The sequence below is a fragment of the Carettochelys insculpta genome, chromosome 3 (genome assembly GCF_033958435.1).
Source record: "Carettochelys insculpta isolate YL-2023 chromosome 3, ASM3395843v1, whole genome shotgun sequence".
Lineage (NCBI taxonomy): Eukaryota > Metazoa > Chordata > Testudines > Carettochelyidae > Carettochelys > Carettochelys insculpta.
Window position 1 is genome coordinate 77,792,209 of NC_134139.1, and position 21,543 is coordinate 77,813,751.

General features: G+C 41.6%; 1 protein-coding gene across 1 annotated transcript in view; it reads right to left on the reverse strand.

Annotated features, from left to right (window-relative positions):
• DISC1 (DISC1 scaffold protein) overlaps window positions 1–21,543 on the reverse strand; it is a 381,004-nt gene that overhangs the window by 265,546 nt on the left and 93,915 nt on the right. Inside the window, exons 4-6 of the mRNA XM_074990175.1 lie at window positions 15,725–15,854; window positions 9,772–10,005; window positions 6,195–6,196 (exon numbers count right to left, since the gene is read on the reverse strand). Of these exons, the coding sequence (XP_074846276.1) occupies window positions 6,195–6,196; window positions 9,772–10,005; window positions 15,725–15,854 (366 nt within the window). The remainder of the gene's footprint in view (window positions 1–6,194; window positions 6,197–9,771; window positions 10,006–15,724; window positions 15,855–21,543) is intronic.

Below are 21,543 nucleotides of genomic sequence, written 5' to 3' on the forward strand. Positions count from 1 at the left end.
ACCTGTTACAGTAACAGCACTGAATTTTCTATAGTCCACACAGAATCTTACAGTATCATTCCTTTTGGGGACCAAGAGCACAGGGACTGCCCGGGAGCTATCAGAACTCAAAGAGGCCGGTCTAACCACACAACTCTAAGTGCCAGATAGGAGAGGCCATGGTCCCTTATCTAGGACACAGGTTGGGGAGGCAAATGACCCCCAACCCTCTTAAAATGGAAGCCATTGTGAAGTGGCCTGTGCTCAGAGGCTCACTCACACTTCCTCTTGACTACCAAAGAGAACTTTTTATACAGCACCTTAATTTAACTCTATGGTTTCATCTGGACCACTGGGCTATAAAGCCTAACCCATCAACTCACCTCTTTTCTATCAGAACAGTTAAGAAGTAACAACTTCCTATCAGCTGATGCTCAGAGACAGCTTCTATATTCTATCATAAGAACATTCAAAAATTCTTCCTATCATCTGATATAGCGTAACTCACACACTGAGATTGCTAGGCTGTTGACCCAACTGATTGAAAGACAGGAATGAGACAGAAATTCAATTAGTATCAGATTTAGTTGATAAAATGCAGGAAAGGAAACATTCTTGACACCCACACAATTGACAGTAGTCTGTATCTAGCATTCATTTTCCTGAGTTCATGTAGATAAACCTCCAGAAATAGACCTAGGCACATATGTGGGGCTAAAATGAGGTGATTATAAAAGAAAAGCAGCACAGATTTGCAGAATATATCTTTGGGCCTCCACAAATACACCCAGTCTCCAGTTTAAGCAGCATGAGATAAGGAATTGTATTATTGGATGGTGAATGATAAAATATACTACCTAACACACGTGATTCAGCCAGAGAACTTCAGGAAGAGCTGGGAATGCCACAGACTTAGATGTTACTGACTTAACCCTCAACAGTACACCATGAAAAAATTAGAATTACCAAATGCTTCAGTGACAAGAAGTCTTGTGGCACCTTTTCGACTAACAGATATTTTGGAGCATAAGCTTTCCTGGGCAAAGACCCACTTTCATCAGGTCCATCCACCAGATCCATCTGATGAAAGTGGGTCTTTGCCCAGGAAAGCTTATGCTCCAAAATATCTGTTAGTCAAAAAGGTGCCACAAGACTTCTTGTTGTTCTCGAAGCTACAGACTAACACGACTACCTCTCTGATACAAATGCTTCAGAGGATTTAAACAAGCCCATATTCCCAGTCATATATTTATACTTTGTATGGTTAACATGAGACTGACAAGATATCGTAGATACCATTTATGGGAATATCAAATCATTGTGAACAGTCTAAAAAATCACTAACAAACATCTTGCATCATCTAGGACCTTAGAGAAGCAGAATAGGTTTGGATTAAGAGGAAAGGATGATTGTGTTTCTAAAGAAAAGAATGGGGAGTCTGTTCTGGTTTGTCTTCCTAGTCCTGCCACAACAGACCTCACATGTAAACTTTAGGGGTCCCCACACATTATGATGTAACAGCTCATGGTTGACTGGTCTCTAGAGGAATATTCTGAGAGGCTGTCACCTCCCTGCCATCATCCTTCCAGGACAGTGGAAAAAGCCATGCTCAGAACAAAACTGAACAGTACAATATAAGGAAGAATTACTCTCTGCACTAAGGTACAACTGCATTTGCTCCAATCCCTCAGACAGAGACAAACACCCACAAGACTTTTACAAAGCTTCCCTAAAACTACAATACCCACCTGAGGAAGTGAGGAAACAGATTGACAGAGCCAGACATGTACCCAGAAGCCACCTGCTACAAGACAGGATGAACAAGGAAAATAACAGAACACTGCCGGCCATCACCTACAGCCACCAGTTGTACATTATCACAGTATTACATAGTATCTTGTAATTGTAAAGAGGTTCGGTATAAAATGAGGCTAAAACCTCTCCACATCATCATCCTGCACAATGATCCCTCACTCTCATAGACCTTGGGAAGCTGGCCAGTCTTCACATACCCACAGTGCACCAACCTGAAACAAATTCTCACCAGCAACTATAAACCACACAACAGTAACTCTAACTCAAGAACCAATTTCTGCAACCAACCTCAGTGTCAGCTCTACCAAATATTTACGCCAGTGAGACCATCACAGGACCTAGCCACGTCAACCTGGCTGGCATATGGCATATATTCTCTTAGTATATGGCAGAGGTGCAAACTGGACAGTCTCTATGTAAGAGAATAAATGGACAAGTCAGATATCAGGAATGGTAACATACAAAAACCCGTAGGAGAACACGATCTCCCTGGACTCTCAGTAGCACATTTAAAAGTAGCCATCCTGCCACAAAAAAACTTCAAAAACAGACTCCAAAGAGAAACTGCAGAGCTACAATACCATATCCCTCGTCGCAACTCATAGGCCTCACACTTGCACCTCCCATACATGCCACTTTACTCCCACACGAAGCAGATGATCCATCATCCCAAACATGTACAGTGTATTTATAAAAATATATATTTAGACACAGAAAACAAAATAGCACTAGAAGAACATACCACATGTGCAGCTTGATAAACAGAAATTCCTTCAAAATGGTGAAGTACAGTTAATTACATTCTCTATAGCCGATACTGTTGTTTAAATGCATATGCAACCGAACGTGACTGCACCCAGATTTCCTGGTAGCCTTCCATGTGCTCTGCTAAATGAACCAACAGGTCACAGAATCACAGGGCTGGAAAGGACCTCAGGTCGTCATCCAGTCCAGCCCCCTGCTTCAAGCAGGATCACCCCTACTAAGTCATCCCAGCCAGGACCTTGTCCAGCCAGGACTTAAAAACCTCAAGGGATGGAGAATCCACCACCTCTCTAGGCAACGCATTCCAATGCTTCACCACCCGCCTGGTGAAGAAGTTTTTCCTAATATCTAACCTACACCTTTCCCTCTTCAACTTCAGACCATTACTCCTTGTTCTGCCATCTGACAGCACTGAGAACAGTTTCTCACCCTCCTCTTTAGAGCTCCCCTTCAGGAAGTTGAAGGCTGCTATTAAATCACCTCTAAGTCTTCTCTTCTGTAAACTAAACAAGCCCAAATCCCTCAGCCTCACCTCATAGGTCTTGTGCTCCAGTCCCTTAATCATTTTTGTTGCCCTTCGCTGAACCTGCTCTAGCAAATCCACATCCTTTTTATACTGGGGGGCCCAAAACTGGACACAATATTCCAGATGTGGCCTCACCAGTGCCGAATAAGGAGGAATAACTACTTCTCTAGATCTGCTCAAAATGCTCTTCCTAACGCACCCCAGTACGCCATTAGCTTTCTTGGCTACAAGGGCACACTGTTTACTCATATCCAGCTTTTCATTCACCATAACCCCTAGGTCCCTTTCCATTGTACGGCTGCTGAGCCAGTCGGCCCCCAGCCTGTAACAATGTTTGGGATTCTTCCGCCCCAGGTGCAGGACTCTACACTTCTCCTTATTGAACCGCATCAGATTTCTTTTGGCCCCATCCTCCAATTTATCCAGGTCCCTCTGGATTCTCTCTCTACCCTCCAATGTATCTACCTCTCCCCCTAGTTTTGTGTCATCCGCAAACTTGCTGAGGGTGCAACCCAGTCCATCATCCAGGTCATTAATAAAGATGTTGAATAACACCGGCCCCAGAACCAAGCCTCACGGCACTCCGCTTGAAACAGACCACCATCCAGATATTGAGCTATTGACCACTACTCGTTGAGCCCGACGGGACGTGTGAGCACACACTTAGTAAAACAAACTGCGTGTACAGCAGAAACCCGTAATGGCAACATATATACACACACATTGCGGTCTGAATGGCAAATCTATTTTTCATCTTGTTAAACACACTGAGCAATAATGTTTTTCTTACTTTACCTGTCCCTCTTTTCTCAAATCAACCATTCCAAAAACGAGATTTTTTTTTTTTTTTTTTTTTTTTTTTTTGACTCAGACAGGTTTTGGTCCCCAACTGAGATGGCTGAATGATTCAATGATATTTCAACTAATAATGTTTTCATACTCTGAGCATTTGCACTTCACTTTGAATTAATGTTTGTCAGATAAGCCCCAGGCAACACTACGGCGGAGTGGACTAGTTACACAAAACTTCAAGTTCAGTTCCTGGAGCCCCTGGCCATGTCAACACTGCAATTACTAATCCAGAGAATAGATAATTTCCATATCTTCAAAATCTCTCACGTACTCTGTGGAAGCAATTTCTACCAATTAAGGCTTGGTGTGTGGCAAGGGTGGGAAGGAAGGCAGAGTGTTTCAAGTGCATTGAAGGATATTTAATTGAATTTCTGGCTTGAATGGCATTCAGCTTCACAGACAGACAGTACGGTGAATTCCATTTGGGATATAATGTGTTGCAGAGTGACATGGCCAGCCTCACCTGCAAATGTGAGCAAAATCAAGCAGGGCAAAATACTAAATCAAACTGTGAAACAGAACGCGAAACAGAAGTGAAACAAACTTTCTTGGCTTCCACTGCCCAAAAGAGAAACGCAAAAAGTAGACAAAAGAGCAAAGTGTCAAGAGAACCAAAGCTTTAAAGTCTTTCATTTAATACCTTCTTCTTTACAACTTAGCTTTTAAATTCACAGAATGTCCTTACTGTGTCATCTCCAACCAAAAGGTATTCAAAGAACTTAAAAACACAGATCTATCGTTCTTTGACTATTTCTAAAATGTCTCATTTAGTTGAGAAAGACGTATGCTGTGAAGTGTAGAGCTGAGAAATCCTGTGTTTGTATCCTAGTTCTGCCACAGCATCACTCTACGACACTGAGCAAATGACTTGCATCTCTGTACTTAAACTTCCTCATTAGTATATTATGGTAAGCAATACTCAGGCCCCTCACAAAGTTGTTACACAGAGTAGTTTGGAGCCATGTTCATGGGCAAAAAGGGTGTGTTTTTTTCATGTCAGCTCAATCAAAATGGCTTAACAAAACTGAAAGCATCATCAAGATGCAAGCTAACACATTTGAAGCCACATTAGATGCCCATGGATTAGCACAGAATTCCCCTGTCCACCCCACCACCAAAAAAAAAAAAAAAAAGAGCTCAAAGTAGTGTATATAAAATGCCTTGAGCATGAAAAGAGCAATGTAAGTGCTAATTATTACAATCATATACTGTAAAGCCTTTATTTTCAAATAACCCACCACACAGAAGAGAGGATCAAGAAAAACAAAGATGCATTATTAAGCCAGAAAAAAACATTTGAAAAGAAAATTGATTAGCTTGGAACAATATTATAACAAACAGACAAATACTTTGCACTCTTGCTTTTGTGTAAAAATATTTATGCAATTAATCTCCACGAATTTTTCCTTATTCTCCACAGTTTACTTTATTATGCTCCTATTGCATATTTAGAAACATGTAAACCAAAAAGAATACAAAAGAAATTGCATTTTACAGTCAATTACAAGTTGCTGAATGAATTCAGTCATACCTCACACTTTTTTAAGGGATACTCGACATCAGATTTGCATTATTCTGTTGATGAATGTGATTTATGGGTAACATTAGTAAGTAAAGGACACTTTACAGCAACAATTTACTGGCTGACATGATGTAGTTATTGGAAGACATACACTATGTTCACAACCTGGTATCCAGCCAGCTGGCCTTCAAACCCATCAGTCCTCAATGAGGCTCAGCTGTAGGTATCAGCACTGTAATTTATATGCACAGATTCATTTGAATAAAATATTGCTAAAAATTTGATTCATTGATCATACAAATAGCTTTGAATTATATTTTAAAAATTTAAATTATTTCCTCTGATTACTTCATAAGATAAAATTCACATTACCAGCTAAATCTCTTTCACAGAAATAAAGAATTCAACAGCATCGAAGTCCAAACTCAACAAACTAATAGAGTCAGCTAATTTTGACTGGGTATTTAAGCCTGTTAATTGCCATACAAATATCTGCTCTGAGAAATGTCATTTCAGAGTAAGTTGATGAAAAAGTGAAGGGCTTTTTCAGGCCTATATATTTCAAGTACGTTCAAGGAACGCTAAATTTTTATTTATGCCAATTGTTCTATTTTGCCATTACAAACAGGAAACGGAGTATTTACTAGACTAGATATAGATCAATGAGACTTCCTGTGCCAGCAGCAGGAATCCCATGCTGGGAGTCTGCAACGTCTGCACACCATGCAGTACACCTCTGAGGATGTTTTCTGCGACGCAATGTAGCACATGGTTTTGGGACAGAAGAGGGAGAGACAAAGGCAGGAATGGCAGATCAATGCAAATTCATTTTCCTCTACACTGAGGAAGGGCAGAAGGAACAGCTGGAGCAAAGGGTACAGAAGCCTAAAAGAGCCACAGCAGTCAAGTACTGGGAGGGGATATTGCATTCCCACTCTAGCCACACAGAGGTGCCAGCATGAGCAAATAGGCTGAGTGGAAGATTTGGGTCCATCACTATTTAGTCACCATCAGTTCGCATAATCTTAGTTGACACAAAATCAGACAAGTTCCTGTCCCCAGAAGCTTATCATCTAAATTAGGAGAAAAAAAAAATCACATTGTTTTCCAGGGGAAACAGAAAAAGAAAACAAAACCATGACTGAGAAGGTATACAGCAGGAGGTTCACTGTTATGTTATTTCTGAGCCCATTACCAGGGACATGCCTCACGTACAATTTTTCCCAAAAGCAGAAACATTATTTATTACCCTGGTACCATGAGACCCCACTTCAAAAGCTCCTACTTATTCAGACAGTGTAAAAACAATATGGGTCTGCAATGATTTAGTTTATACATATTTAAAGAACTATCAAGATTACACGTCAAGTATAATTAAAATCACCTTTTGAGAACGTAAGAAAAAAAGAAAGAAGACTGAATATCCTCCTATAACCAAATTCAAAACTAAAAGAAGGTACTGAAATAAGGCAGGGTCTCTTGTAACTGCTTGCCATCAATTTACAAGACAGCAGAGACAAATTTTTTACAAGAAATAAAGATGGGCTCTGGAGCTACGGAACAACAAAAAATTCCAATTACCATTGTCCGCATTCTAGATTCTACTTTCAAATAGAGATTCATCTGTCATTGGGATTTCTTCTGGCAGTTTTGTAAATAAATTAGCATATACAAACAGCAGTATCTCATTAAAACTAAAAAAGGCAAAACAACCCCAGTAAGAGCAAGGGTAAAAAAAAGGAATAAAAATGTATATTGATATAGAGTGAACTTCTCTAGTTTGGCACCCTCAAGACTTGACTGGTGTCAAACAAGAGAATTTGCCAGACCACAGGAGGTCAATGTTGTCTAGCAGCATTACCAACACTACCACTGCTTACTGGGCTCTTAGATGACACTGGGGATAAATTAGAGCTAAATAATAGCACAGAACAACTGACAGCCAGGACTGGTGGCTGGAAACAAACTTTATGGGACCATGGAAAAAACTTAGCCATGCCCATTACAAATGGTTCATCCAGCTAATTAAAATCATGCCAGATGTTGCCAGACGAGAGAGTTCCAGATTAGAGAGGGCCAACTGGTATATCTCAGATAACTTTATTTCCTATGATAAATAAGATTATTTTCTAGTGTCCTGTTGGCGTATAAACACAGAGGGTAACATTTTCAAAAGAGATTTAGGTGCTTAAGTGCCATTAATATTCAATGAGACTTAGGCTCTGAAGTGCCCCTAGTCACTTTTATAAATGGGATTTAGCCACGTTTCAAAATCTTACCCACTGTCTTTAGTTCTGTACTTACTTTCCAAGAAACCATCAGAGAGTGCACTTAACAGAATTATGCACCCAGATGCACCTTCCTTCCCTCTCTTACTACTCCATTGTTTGTCCTATTACTCAGAATGCCCCTATTTAGATTGGAAGCAAGTATGTCTTTTTCATCTTTGCCTGCACAGTGATTAGCACACATTCTGCACACACAATGAATGCATTATACTTACCATATTGTCAGTTCTAGGGAGAAAGAATAAGTGGTAGTAAATAAGGAATACCGCAAACTCTCTCATATACAGCAGCCCTATGACTGTGAGGTTGCTGGATATGCAAATATTCTGGTTAACAGAGAGCAGCTGGGGAGATGAAAAGTTGGGTTCAGTGGCCCTCACCCAATAATAAAGTTCAGGACCTGCTTGCACTCCATTGCTGGCTCCTGCTCAACCACGGTCCCTACCTTGTTGGTGGGACAGAGGGGAGCCACTTGAAGATGGAAACGGGGGGGCAGGGGCTCAACACGCTGCGTGGGGAGCCATTCTGGCAGGCAGATACAGGGCAGGAGAATGGAGAAGCCCACCAACTGCGCACACAGCCAACACAGAGGGATGCACGTTGGGCACTGAGTGGGCTGGCCCCCGAGGGGCAGGGCATTGCTCACACGCTCCATAAATCACAAACCCCAGCCACGGCACCGCTTATTCACACTCCTGCCTGGTGTCCACTGCTCAGCACTTCAGTTGCGAGTTATGGCAGTTATTTGTGTGTGCCAGTTACGCAAATACTGGATAAAAGAGAGTTTACTGTACGTTGAAACTTATGCTGATTTATTAATAGCGGAGGGAATGGAATACTTTTTGTAAATGTGTGTGATCAAAACAAAAAAGAATGATTAAAAACAACTGAAAAAGAAGCAAGATCTTGTAAAAATATCTATTGATGTAAAAGTGGCTACAAATAATCTGGGCAACTCTGACTTTGTGTACATCAACTGGATCGAATTATAAAATTCCAAGTGAAATTAGCTAATGAATTATTATATCCAAAAAGCCACATTAAAACAATGTTAAGGTTAAAAAGTCAAGCACTCAGTTCGACCCAAAAGAGGGCAACTCTAGAAGAGCAAAGGGTGTGACAAGGAAGCCTTGTAGGGAAGTTAATTCAGCATCTGCAGGTGGCCCCAGGAATAACCCACCCACTTTCCCTCCCACCCACGCACACCCCCAAGGGGTGTTCATGAAAACTAGTACTTTTTTGTGTTGGTACAGAGTGCCAGCACCTCGGCAGCCCCAGCCATGGGATTGCTTGGGCTGTGGGGGGGCGGGGGGAAGCTCGCTGAGTACCAGCTCCCCCTTTTTTTTTTTTTTTTATTATTATTGTTTATTATTATTATTTACTACTACTACTACTACTACTACTACTACTACTACTACTACAACAACAACAACAACAACAACAAAAAAGGCACTGGATAAAACCATTACCAGAACAATATAAAAGGAAGGGAGAAATGAAGAAGAGTTGCTAAACCCAGTTTCAGTAGTTGATTATTAATGAATTTGGAAATAAAAACAATTATCTATACACAACAAGGCACAGCCAGGATATTAACAACATAATAATAAGCACTGTTACAAATACAAAATATATTGTACCAATAAATGTGAAACTGAACAAAGAGAAACAAAACATGGTGATTGTCCAAATTGAGCAAAATGCACATTACACAATTTGTAACAGTAAGAAAGAAGTTCTACTTTTACACGTCATTCAGACTGAATAATGTGTGTTATTAGAAACACTGAGGGTTTTGGGAGAAAAACCATCATGTAATTTTTTTTCCTGACAATGGCCCTTTAAAGATTTATACTACAAGTACAAGGCATCTTTTCTCTGTGTGCGTGTGTATCTTTGATTATACACACATTCCTCTGAGTCAGGTAACCTTTGAGCAACGTGAGGAAAAGCAAATGGTACAGCAGTACAGATTCAACATGTCATTGACAGCATAATGGAAAATAATTAAAATGCATAATACCTCGATGGTCCCAGGAAGATCCAAACAAAATGGAATTTGACAGGACGATGCTAAAGTGTCGTTCAAGGCCTTGCTTATTTCCTGTAGCTCTTTCAAAGATACACAGCTAAGCACAGCACTCAATTCGCTGTCCTGCAGCTGAAGCAGCCTATCTTGCTCCTCAATATCTCTTTTCAATTGTTGATCTTTTGCTTCTAGCACAGCCAACCTTGCTCTGAGTTCTTCAATTTCTTTCTATATGGAGTAGAGACAAGGATTTATTCATTAACCTTATTAAGGAAAGCAATTCTGCTGATAATAGGATACAGTATAGCAAACTTCCAACCTACACGTAGGTTGTGGTCCTGGGCAACCACACAAGTCAAATTTCGCGCAAGTTGGTACCAGGTGGAGGATTGACCCCAGTTCGCTCCCCTCACCTTGCAGGAGACAGGAAACTGACCAGAGCTGCCTGGCTCCCGGCTCCCCACCACTCACGATTTTGACTAGCGTTCTTCCAAGTAACGCGTAAGTTCAATCATGTAAGTTGGGGGTCTTCTGTATACTAAAGGCAATGTAGATGGCAGTCTATAGTTAAAAGTGTCTAATACTTTCATAATAAGACTTGATTTTCAGTTCTGTGTAAGCTTTCCTAAACTTTAACCATTTGGTCACAAATTTTCCATACTGTGTGCATCCCATAGGTTGAATATTTGTAAATTTTCAGCAAAAACAGTTTCACAGTTTCTCAGCACAAAGTTAGGGGAAAACACATTGTTTTGCCCATGTTAAAAAATTCTGATAGACATTTTATTGAGCTGTTCTAACAGCTCTGTGCTCTGGAGCATTTGAAACGTGGCTGGAAGATAGCTCTGTGTCAAGGACGTGCCTTTTGTCATCCTTGTGAAAATCTGCTGAAATATGGAGGGGAGAGGGGGGTCTGAAAAAAATCTCAGTTTACACATGCTCAGTACAGGCTTGTTAAGGGTTTGGCAGTGATATTCTCTGAAGATTCCATCTAGACTATAGATTCCACCCACATCAGTGCAGGGTGGCAAGAGCTTAGCCAAAGACTTTCCCTGTAGTTTCTCCTCCCTGCTAGAAATGTGATGCCAAGCACAGGAAGAGAGAGGTTCTACCTCCTGTCATCAATACTCCACTATTTTCATGTTTGTAAAAATCATAAGAAATAAAGATTAATCCCCGACATTAATAAAACATTATAAGCTCACAAATCAAGCACTCTTAATTCACCTCCTCTTAAAATGACATGATCAAACACTAATTCTCCAGAGGACCCCTGCCTCATTTTGTCCACAGGTTGGATGGTGCTCTGGGAAGGAATCAGGGTTGTATAGTTAATGAGGCTGTTGACCGTAGTGCCTCTCTCATTTGTTGAAGAAGTGGGGAGGCGGGCACTGAAAAAGACAGAGGATTGCACTGGCCACAAAGAATGATCTCCTTGTCTAGCTGAATGCTAGTCTGGAGTCATGAATTCTACCCTTGCCTGTGCCCTCTGATCTGCAGAAGTGGTGAGTGCTCATAACTGCAAACAATAGCTGAGCTTTTGATAGTTGTGCTTTCAACACATTAAGTGTGATTAAATGATACATTCTGTGAAAAATCAGACCCTAGGCATCTCAAAAGGGTCACTGAAAATTAATGTGTATTTTGACATTAATGTCTCTGTGTCTTAATTCTCCTACCTGTAAAATGGGGTTAATATTTCCCCTCCTCACGAGGGTACTAAGACAACACACATTCACGGACATTCGTGGAGCACTCACACAAGCATCACAGAAAGACCCATGAGGAAATTAACAATTCTGTATTTTTAACAGGATTTGAATAGTGAGCTGTGGATACGCACTGAAAACTGGTTATGGGGAGAAAAGTTAGATGAAGATGTGGATATGATGTTGGAAGAACAATGTGGACCAACTTTGCAATGCTTCATTCTTCAAGACTCTCTCTATTCCTTTTAAAACAAAAAGCAGTCAAGTAGCACTTTAAAGACTAGCAAAATGGTTTATTAGGTGAGCTTTCGTGGGACAGACCCACTTCTTCAGACCATAGCCAGACCAGAAGAAGTGGGTCTGTCCCACGAAAGCTCACCTAATAAACCATTTTGCTAGTCTTTAAAGTGCTACTTGACTGCTTCTTGTTTTGATAGTGTATAGACTAGCACGGCTTACTCTCTGTTTCTATTCCTTTTAGTATAAGTATAATTTGACAAGTAAATTCCCAACCTGTTTGCCATTTGGGATGTTGATAGAAAAAAATTAGCATAACTAATCTTTATGGTTTGTTTAATTAGTTAACTTGGTTTAGAATTACCCAATATACAGTACAGAAAGCTGCAGTACGTGAAATCTAGAATTGCCAGTTGCCACTGAGCATCATTTTCTTATTTTACATTACATAATACATGCCCCTTATTTTGGAACATCAAGGTCACATGGTGATGCCATAAATCTATTCACTTTTTTAGTTCAGGGAAACTCAGCTTTCCCAAAGGAACCCCATCCCATACTTGCTTGCAATGGGGCATTCTCCAAAATTAAGTGTACTTTAAGGAAGTCAGTCTTACTTTTTTGGAATCTTGGAATTAGATATGAATCAAAATGACAGTGACAGTGAGGAAGATGAAAGCTGGATGTAGAAGTTTTAAGGACACCCATACATTTACTGCTCTGAGCATTTGTCTGTTGGAGTTCATAAAATTTGAAGATTTAAAAGAAAGAGTTTAGGGACAGCCCAGAGCCAGCAACTCAGGAGAGTGCTGGAATTGCAAGCAATCGACATTTATGTAACATTTAAGATCAGTTTAATAAAATATAAGTGCTAGAGTTTGTGTGTGTGATTTAGTTCTTACCATTCTTAATGTACTGCTGCAGCTGCAGCTTGACACACATAATGAGTATTATGCGTTATTTCCTGAATTAATAAAAAACAAGTTAACTAAAAAAAATTACACATGCTATACCCTCCTACACATTGTAAAATATGGTACTGCGCTGTAAATTAACATGCTTTAGTGAACAGATTTGCACCACTGTTGGAAGAACTGTGAAGTAGCAGTTGGAAACTTTATTTAAAACGTGAATTAAATCAATCCACCCTGGAACATTCAGGAAGATTAACAGAATTGGCCTTCTAATATAGTTTTCATATTCAAGGTATCATAAAATATTGCACACTACAATGAACTAGATAATGGTACGGCAGAGCCTGCATGTGCAAAAGAGGAAGCTATTACATGCTTAGGAGAAGTTCATGTTCTTCTAAACCTATGTTATTGGGAATGATAATTATGGTTGGAGAACTACAGGTATTTCCTGTTCCTTTCCAGATGTGTCATACAATCTTTAATGCCCTCACAGGCAGGCACATGTAATGACTGAAAGGACCATAATTTAGCTGTGTTATGTATGAGATAGCCTTAGTTTATATCCTTCCCACCTCATCTCTTTCTATCACAGAATGCACTGAAAAAAATTATAAACAAGTGTAACTCAGAGGCACAGAGACCCTTCGGAAGCGAGAGTAAACTCCTCTCTACTACCTAGCTAAGAGCCAGGCAGTTAGCTTTTAGCTCATGCAGTCATGACTCATGGCTCCAGCCCCTAAGGTCCAAGTACAATCCCACCCAGAGCTGTAACAAGGGTGAGGCGAGTGAGGCACTCACCTTGAGCACACGGCTGAGGGGGCGCAGGCGAGTGCCTCATTCACCAACACCCTTGTTACAGCCCTAAGCCCCAGTCATGGGGCTGCATGGCAGGTCCAAGTGGAGAGCGGAGTGGGACTGGGCCAGCGGCAGGCAGCGGACACGACACAGCCCAAGCCTGTGCTGGGGTGCCTGGCTCTGGGACAGTGGAGGGGATTGTGTTACAGCAGGGGTCTGGGGGTGCTTGGCTCTGGGGGGAAGGGGAAGGCATTGTCCCTCATAAGCATTCTGGCAATCCGGTGACACTAAAGTGGCCTCGTCTCCCATGTGGCTGCCGGGGACCCCTGGTGGCTGAAACACCACTCAGAGTTGCCCAGGACAGCCGCAGCTGGGAGCCTCCATGCGCCTCTTGGGTAGCCTCATTTAAGTAGACACTACCAGCCTGTTCCCCCCAGGGAGTGCCTGCCCGACTTTCTGCACAGCCCTGCCACAGCCCACCACGAGTAGCCACTAGGGGCATGGGCCCCACCAAGAGGGGGGAAATTGGGGAAACTGTGTGGTGGACCTGCTGTGCCCCCAGCAAACCCAGGAAGGCTGAGGTATTAGGAAGAGTTTGCAGGTTTGACCACGGAGATCCACCCCCCGTAGGGCCAAGTATAGGGTGGTAATGGCCTCCTGTCCCTTCTGACCTTCACGTCTACACCCAGCACCTTCCCACCCTTATGGTGCTGCTCTGCCTGGGCCTCCCACCCCACCTGCCATGTCCAGTGCACGTGTAAGGGAGCAGACCTGCAGGGCTCCTGGCCTCCAGGCAGGGTGCATTTACTGCCCACTCCGCACTCTCTGGGGGAGAACAGGCCAGTATTAGCCACCTAAACAAGTCTACCCACAAGGCGCATGGAGGCCTCCTGGCTGCCCTGTGGCTGTACTGGGTGCCTCTGAGTGGCACCTTTCCCCTTGGTGATCCCTGGCAGCTGTGTGGGAGGCTACGCCACTCTAGGGTTGCCTGATTTTCAGCATGCTTCTAAAGGACAATGTCCTCCCCCTTCCTCAGAGTCGGGCACCCCCAGCTCTAACCCCAGCCAGCATAAGCAGTGTGTTGCTATTATCCTTATTTATGTATTTTCCCTTTTTCTACAAAATAACTACTATGAATATATATAAGGGGACACAATTTATGTACTTGCCTCAGATGCAAAATTAGCTAGTTATGGCACTGATCCCACCTACTGACAACCAGGGTCTGTCAACTTTATGGACTGGAGACTCATCCAGAATGAGCTGCCAAAAGATCTCTGAAGAGTGGGATGCACTTGCTCAGCTGAGGGAAATGTAACCCAGCGGCACTGAGACCACTGACAAGGGAGAATGGAGTCTGTTCTACAGCCTTAGCGGAGAGCCAGCCAGCTGGCTTTTAACTCATGAGGTAGGGGCACATGGATTTAGCCCCTACGGTCTGAGGTTCAATCCCACCTACTGATGCCCAGGATCCATCACTTTTACACAAAGCTAAAGTAAAGAAAAGATTAGGAATGGGTGTCTTTTGTTAGCTCTCCAGGATAATTCATTCTCTGCTGCATTAATTTAAATTGATAAGGACTATTAAAGCAAAGAGGGTTTCATTTGTAGGAAATAAAGAATAGAGCCTTATGAATGATAGAGATGTGCAGAAAACGATCTAAGCTACAGCTGAAGAGTTTACAATTATTTTTAAACAAACATTACAGTAGCAATCATTTAAACAGTTAACATTTGTAACCATTTCCACACAGATACTTCCTAATGGAGGAGACCAGGATACTCCGAAGTATCAGTTTACAGTTACTGTTGGCAAATGCTGGCTTTTTAATGACATTCACTGTGTCCCTACAAAATGTACGTCTCATCTTTCACGAACAAAAGCTGGCAAATGATATACTGATAATCTAATCTGAACATAAGTAAACAGGACATTGTATTTTTCAAAACTCTTTTTGTCTTCAAATAAAAACTTCTAAAGAACAGCGAAGCATATAGAGAAGGCAAATTAGACCTGTGAACATAAAGAGCATGCTTAAAAAATAATAAGAAAAGCTCAAGCTTGCATGTGACCAACTGAACCTTAAACTCCTGCTTGTCTGTAATGAGATTCACACTCCCGCATCCAGTCATTACTGAGATAAACAGCTGGACTACAACCAAGTCTCTCTGCGCCACATGGAAGCAGTACACTATACTATTAGTTTGTTTAATTCAGCATGAATGCCTATAAGCTATATTTCCCCTGCTCCCCAGTGGTTTTTGCAACATATTTACTTTTGTTCTTACCTGCACCCATTGCTTTTCTTGAAGAAGCTGGTCTCTTTTTGTGGTTGAAATCTGTATCCTCTTTTGATAAGCAGGACTCAAAAGCTTTTGTTCATTTTTTTGCCAAAGCTGTGCTTCTTTACCTCCAGGCCTTTAAAAATGACAAACATTTATATTTAATGTTCCTATTAGGTATTCAATTCCGGAAGATTAAAAGGAAATTTACTGTGTCACCCAAGGCATTGTGATGTCCAATCATCAAAATAGAGTATCTGAATCTTTAAAAAAATATTTAGGAAATTAGAAAACTTTTTTCTTTATATATTCCCCATATTTTATCAAATACTAACTGTTTTCACAGCATCTCCAGAAGGAAAGAGGAAGACTTGTACAGCTTGGAGGCTTCCTTTTGTCAGATATTTCATTTTTTAGGCATATCCATGCATCACTGTCTTAGATGAATTACTGGAGGCAAACTAAGGAAGGTAATTTCCCACCACCCACTGAGAAGAATCTTCAAAAATGAAGGCAGTTTCTGATGCTTCTACCTGCTTTTGGAAACCACACTAGAGATCAGCTGGCCTCTTAGCTATGTGATCCAACTTTAGCCCTCTCGTACACAGAAGACTTTTCAATTTCATTCTTCACAGTAGTAAGCACTATGCTCAGTAATAAATGTTTGCATAACTGAGACCTAAAGACGCAGTTACAGTATATTACATACCATATGTATAACGGGCCTCTCAAAATGAACCTGCAGCTAATGCATACATTGTCTTATGTATTCCCCTGTATTTGTACAAGCAAATGAATAATGGCATTTCTCTGTCCATTTATGCATATAAAATGTAAATATATAAAATGAACCTGCAGCTAATGCATACGTTGTCTTATGTATTCCCCTGTATTTGTACAAGCAAATGAATAATGGCATTTCTCTGTCCATTTATGCATATATGTAAAATGTATGTTGTGCATATATATAAAATGCATATATATATAAAATGCATATATATAAAATGTAAATATATAAAATGAACCTGCAGCTAATGCATACGTTGTCTTATGTATTCCCCTGTATTTGTACAAGCAAATGAATAATGGCATTTCTCTGTCCATTTAGCATAAATGGACAGAGAAATGCCATTATTCATTTGCTTGTACAAATACAGGGGAATACATAAGACAACGTATGCATTAGCTGCAGGTTCATTTTATATATTTACATTTTTATATTTTATAAATAAATATATATATAGGGTTTTCGATAAATATTATATATATATATAAATTAAAATATATATATAGGGTTTTCTATAAATATTACAGGTGCATTTTTAATATCTCACTGAAAAACTGCACTTCCAAACACACACATCTATCAAGGACAATCTTTCAAACGTGATTTTCTAAGATTAGCCCAAAGAATTAACATAGATATCTGTTGTACACAGCACATATACTGTACAATATCTTTGGCCACGATTATTGCCCATGTGCATAAACGTGTACCCTGAGCACACAAAAGGGAAATCATATCCATTTTGGAGACACATTTTAGATGCAACAGCAAATTCACATGGGTCTTCTGCTGCCATAATTGCGTGTAGACTGGACTTCATTCTTGAACGGCTTCTTGTAAATCTCCCTTCAGCAATAAGCAGCATAGGAGATTTTGGACTTGCATCCCTCAGAAATTCATTTTCCAGCTTCATTCATAGTCAGCCTAGTGCTCAACTTCCTTCTTTACAAGCACAACTTATTCCGCACGATGGGGATAACCTCGCTTATGCAGTTGTCTTGTTCTAAACGGGTGCAAAACCAGATCTTGTCAAATTTGTACAAATGTTTCCTTGTTTGTGACAAACCAAAACCAGCCTCTTTCCCAGCTGTTTTAATGGCTTTATTTCTGCTGCATTTGGCAGAGTTATCATCACTATCACATGAACTACTGTACCTTGCCACCCATACATTCTCCTGCCCAACCAAAGCCTTTGAAGACACTGAAATGCAATAGACGTAAGACTAACGTGATGTATAACTTCTTCAAATATAGAACATCCAGCTGTCAACTGACTACTCACCCATTTAAGTTTTGTTTTTTTTAACTGAAACCATCAAAAATATAACTGTAGATCCACACGCAGCTAAAATTTTCTCCCTTAGGCACATCAAATCCTGATGAAAAACAGACTGACATTATAGTACTGATCAATGCACTAAGTCAAAAGCAGCTGCGAAGTCTAAAAACACCATGTTAACTTGCTTTTGTCACTCTATTCATTTTTCACTAACATTTTGCACAGCATGGATTTTGGATTGACCTGTACAGAAACCACAATGGTTGTCTCTTTTTTAGGCTGAGACAATACATCAATTGGTTCAACAGCAACACCATAAACACCTTCCCCCGGGCTAAGAGCAGTATTATTTCCATGTAATTTGAACAAACTGATGTCCCTCATATTTTATGGTGATGACCATGATGGGTGGTGGTGATGACGAAGCCCCTTTTCCATTCTTCTAGCATGTGCCCAGTTTCCCAAACTTTTTAAAGACAACTCTACAAAGCCAGTGAGCTAAAGCCAAGCTGCCACCTTTTAGCAGTTCTGATGAAATATTTTCACAACAAAATGCTTTACCATTCTGAAATTATTTGACTAAAAGAATCACTTCCTCTACTGTCATCAGTTTGGTTTTGGAGGGATTCATTTTTCAGGTAAGCTGTTTACGCTTTGTTGGGGACCCGTTCCACAAGAATGCTCGTGCCGCTGCTTAAATCGGGCACTAAAATCCTGACTGTATGCTCCATTTTCATCTTCAACTGGCAGAAGTCACTCGAATGGATGTCCGTTTAGGACCTTTACAGTCTCCAATACCAATCTGTGATCTTCACAAACAACAAGCAGTCCTGTAGCACCTTAAAGATTACAGCAAAAAAGGGGTCCAGTAGCACTTTAAAGACTAACGTAACAATTATTTTCTTAGTGTTTAAAGTGCTACTGGACTGCTTTTTTGTTTTGATAGTATATAGACTAGCACGGCTCCCTCTCTGTTACTACTTAAAGATTAACAAATGTATTAGGTCATGAGCTTGCATAGGTAAGTTCAGAACCTAATAAACGTGTTAGATTTTATGGTGCTACAGGACTGCTTGTTACTTGTGAAACTACAGACTAACTTGGCTACCCCTCTGGGACCATTTCTGATCTTGTCTTTCAGAGGCTTCTACAACACACTGTACAATACAATTCCACCACTGGTGCACCAAGCCACAAGGATCTTTGTTCCTAGCACAGGACCCAAGCCCAGATCAAGTGGGAGGCTAGACAAGTTACTCCTGTAAAACATTTTTATGTTTGATGTGCGAAAGAAAAAGGCACAAAATTTCAACAGCATCATTTGCAACTTACAGCTGCTTCTAGCCTCCATATACCAGAAACAGAGAGAAGCATCTGATATAAGAATGGTAAATATACTTGACCAATAACATCAGTATCTGTGAATGGGGTCACAGAACCTTTATTGTTAAATATCATTAGAAAAAAGAGACTCTCCTGGCTGTAGGGCCCTCCTTATGAATTCTGATACCCTACGTAGCCTCAGCACCTGCATCTCCAACCCCCTCCAGGGAGCAGGGTAGCAACTCTGTGGGTGTGAGGAAGGGGTGCTGTGCTCAGTGACTGAGGGCAGGAGCTGTGGGAGGACAGTCATAAGGGGGAATGGTGCGGCCTGCCAGAGATGTGGGCCAGGAGAATGGGACTGCATGTGCCAGTAGGTGGAACAGGAGGCCAAGGGATTAGGGCCACCAGAACCAGGGAGCTGTCTGACAGGGGATGGAAGGTTGGGGGATTCAGCCACTGGGCTTGAAGGCGGAGCCAGGGATTAGGGGATGTGGCTGCCAGGCCGGGAGATGGAGTGGGGGCACAGGAGGCTGACGGTTTGGGCTGCTACTAACTGAGAGGTGGAGCAGAAGGCTGTTGGATTCAGTCACCAGGGCCAAGGAGCAGAGCAGGGCCAGATGGCTGAAGGATTCGGACATTGGGGCCAGGTGGCAGAGGAGAGAGCTGGGGTATGGGGCCACTGGGTTTGAGAGGTGGAGTGGGGGCAGGGCCCAAGAGATTGGCCCACTGGAGGTGGGAGGCAGAGCAGGGGACCAGGGGATTGGGCTGCCAGGCAGAGCAAAGGTCGGAGGGCTGAAAGACTAGGTCACCAGGGCTGGGTGGTGGAGCAGAAGTCCAGGGACTGGGGGATTAGGCCTTCATGGCCAGGAAGTGTAGTGAGGGCCAGATGGCTGGGTCACAAGAACCTGGAGAAGGGGCTGGGAGATGGGGGATTGAGGTTGCTTGAGCCAGCACTGTCCTTGGCCCACATTAGCCCTATGCAGCATGGGGAACTAATTAATTTGGGACACAGTGGTGTTCTACACAGTTATACATTCTGTGTATGCCTAAGCACAGCCCCGCAGGACTAAAGAACTAAAGGTGGAAAGCTGATCTATGCAGCACTCAAGTTGGAATTTGAACACCACGAGCACAGCTCTGATTCGTAGTGCGTCAGACTCTTTGATTGTTGCTTCCCCACAATACACCAAATAGGCACACTGGTGTTGCTCTGCTTTTGTCCCCAAGGGCAAAATTCTATATTACTGATTCAACCAGTTGATTCTCCACAACTGATAGCTGCTATTTTCAGTGTGAAGATGGGGGCAGGGTACGCTTCTCTTGGGGTAAGCCTGCTGATGAAAAAGATGATTTTATGCCATGTTAGATGACACTAACTAGTACATCACCCCAACTTCATATCGTTACCTTAGGAGAGTGAGACACAAGAACTGGCCATGACAGAACTAGATATGGACTGGTTCTGGGACTTCACAGATTACTGGAAGAGAAACTAAATAGTTCTGCATGTTCACTAGAATTTGCTTCTTATGTATTGTGATGGATTGGATCACAGAAGTCACCTTGGGGTGATCACCTAGTGTGCTGATCAAGTCATTGATGCCCACCTTCCTGAGGCTCTCCACCACCCTGTCCTGCTGGTGCAGAAAATCTGGTCTCCCCTAGCCAAGGCACGGAATTAGGGTGAAAGCCCACCAGCAGAGCAACGCCATCACTGTACCAGCTCAGCTCCAGGAGGGCTCAGCTGTAAGGCCATTAGCAGCACGTAAGAATGCAACCCCCCCACCCCCAACCCAAAAAAGTCCATATTTTTCTGAATAAAAGTTTTACACAGACAAAGCTTGTAAGTTCTCCCTCTATCAATGAAAGAGAGAGCTGCATGGTGTTTCTTCTCCACTCCCTCTCCCCTCTGCAGTAACAAATATTTACGTTGGGCTTGATAATAAGCTAAAGTGTTTTTATCAAATATAAAAGTAAGATTAAGCAATTCCAAGTGAAATCAGACCAAAGTAAGTTACTAAGCCCAAATAAAACATACCCTCTTATTCTAATATACTAAGCAACTTGTTTTGTATATATGCAAAACTCCATAAAGTCTTACCCTAATATTTGTCCTAGTCACCTCTTGCAAAAGCTAAGCAGCCGCATACCTTGGGTCCAGTTCTTCCTCGTGTTCAGTCTTCAATGTTTATAGCTTTTTACTTATCAGTGGTAAGTGGGGGGTCTCCTGGCCTCTGACAACTGGCCCTACTGTTTGGTTTCCCCCTTCTATAACCCTTTTGACTAAGGTAAGAAGTCCTAGTTCAAATTATGTGCTCAGTTCAAATTTTTCTTTTCTTAATCTTGAATAATTTTTAACCCTCCTGCTTGTAACAACCTTTTAGATATTTAAAAACCAGCATCATGTCCTCCTTCAGTCTCCTCTTTTCCAGATGA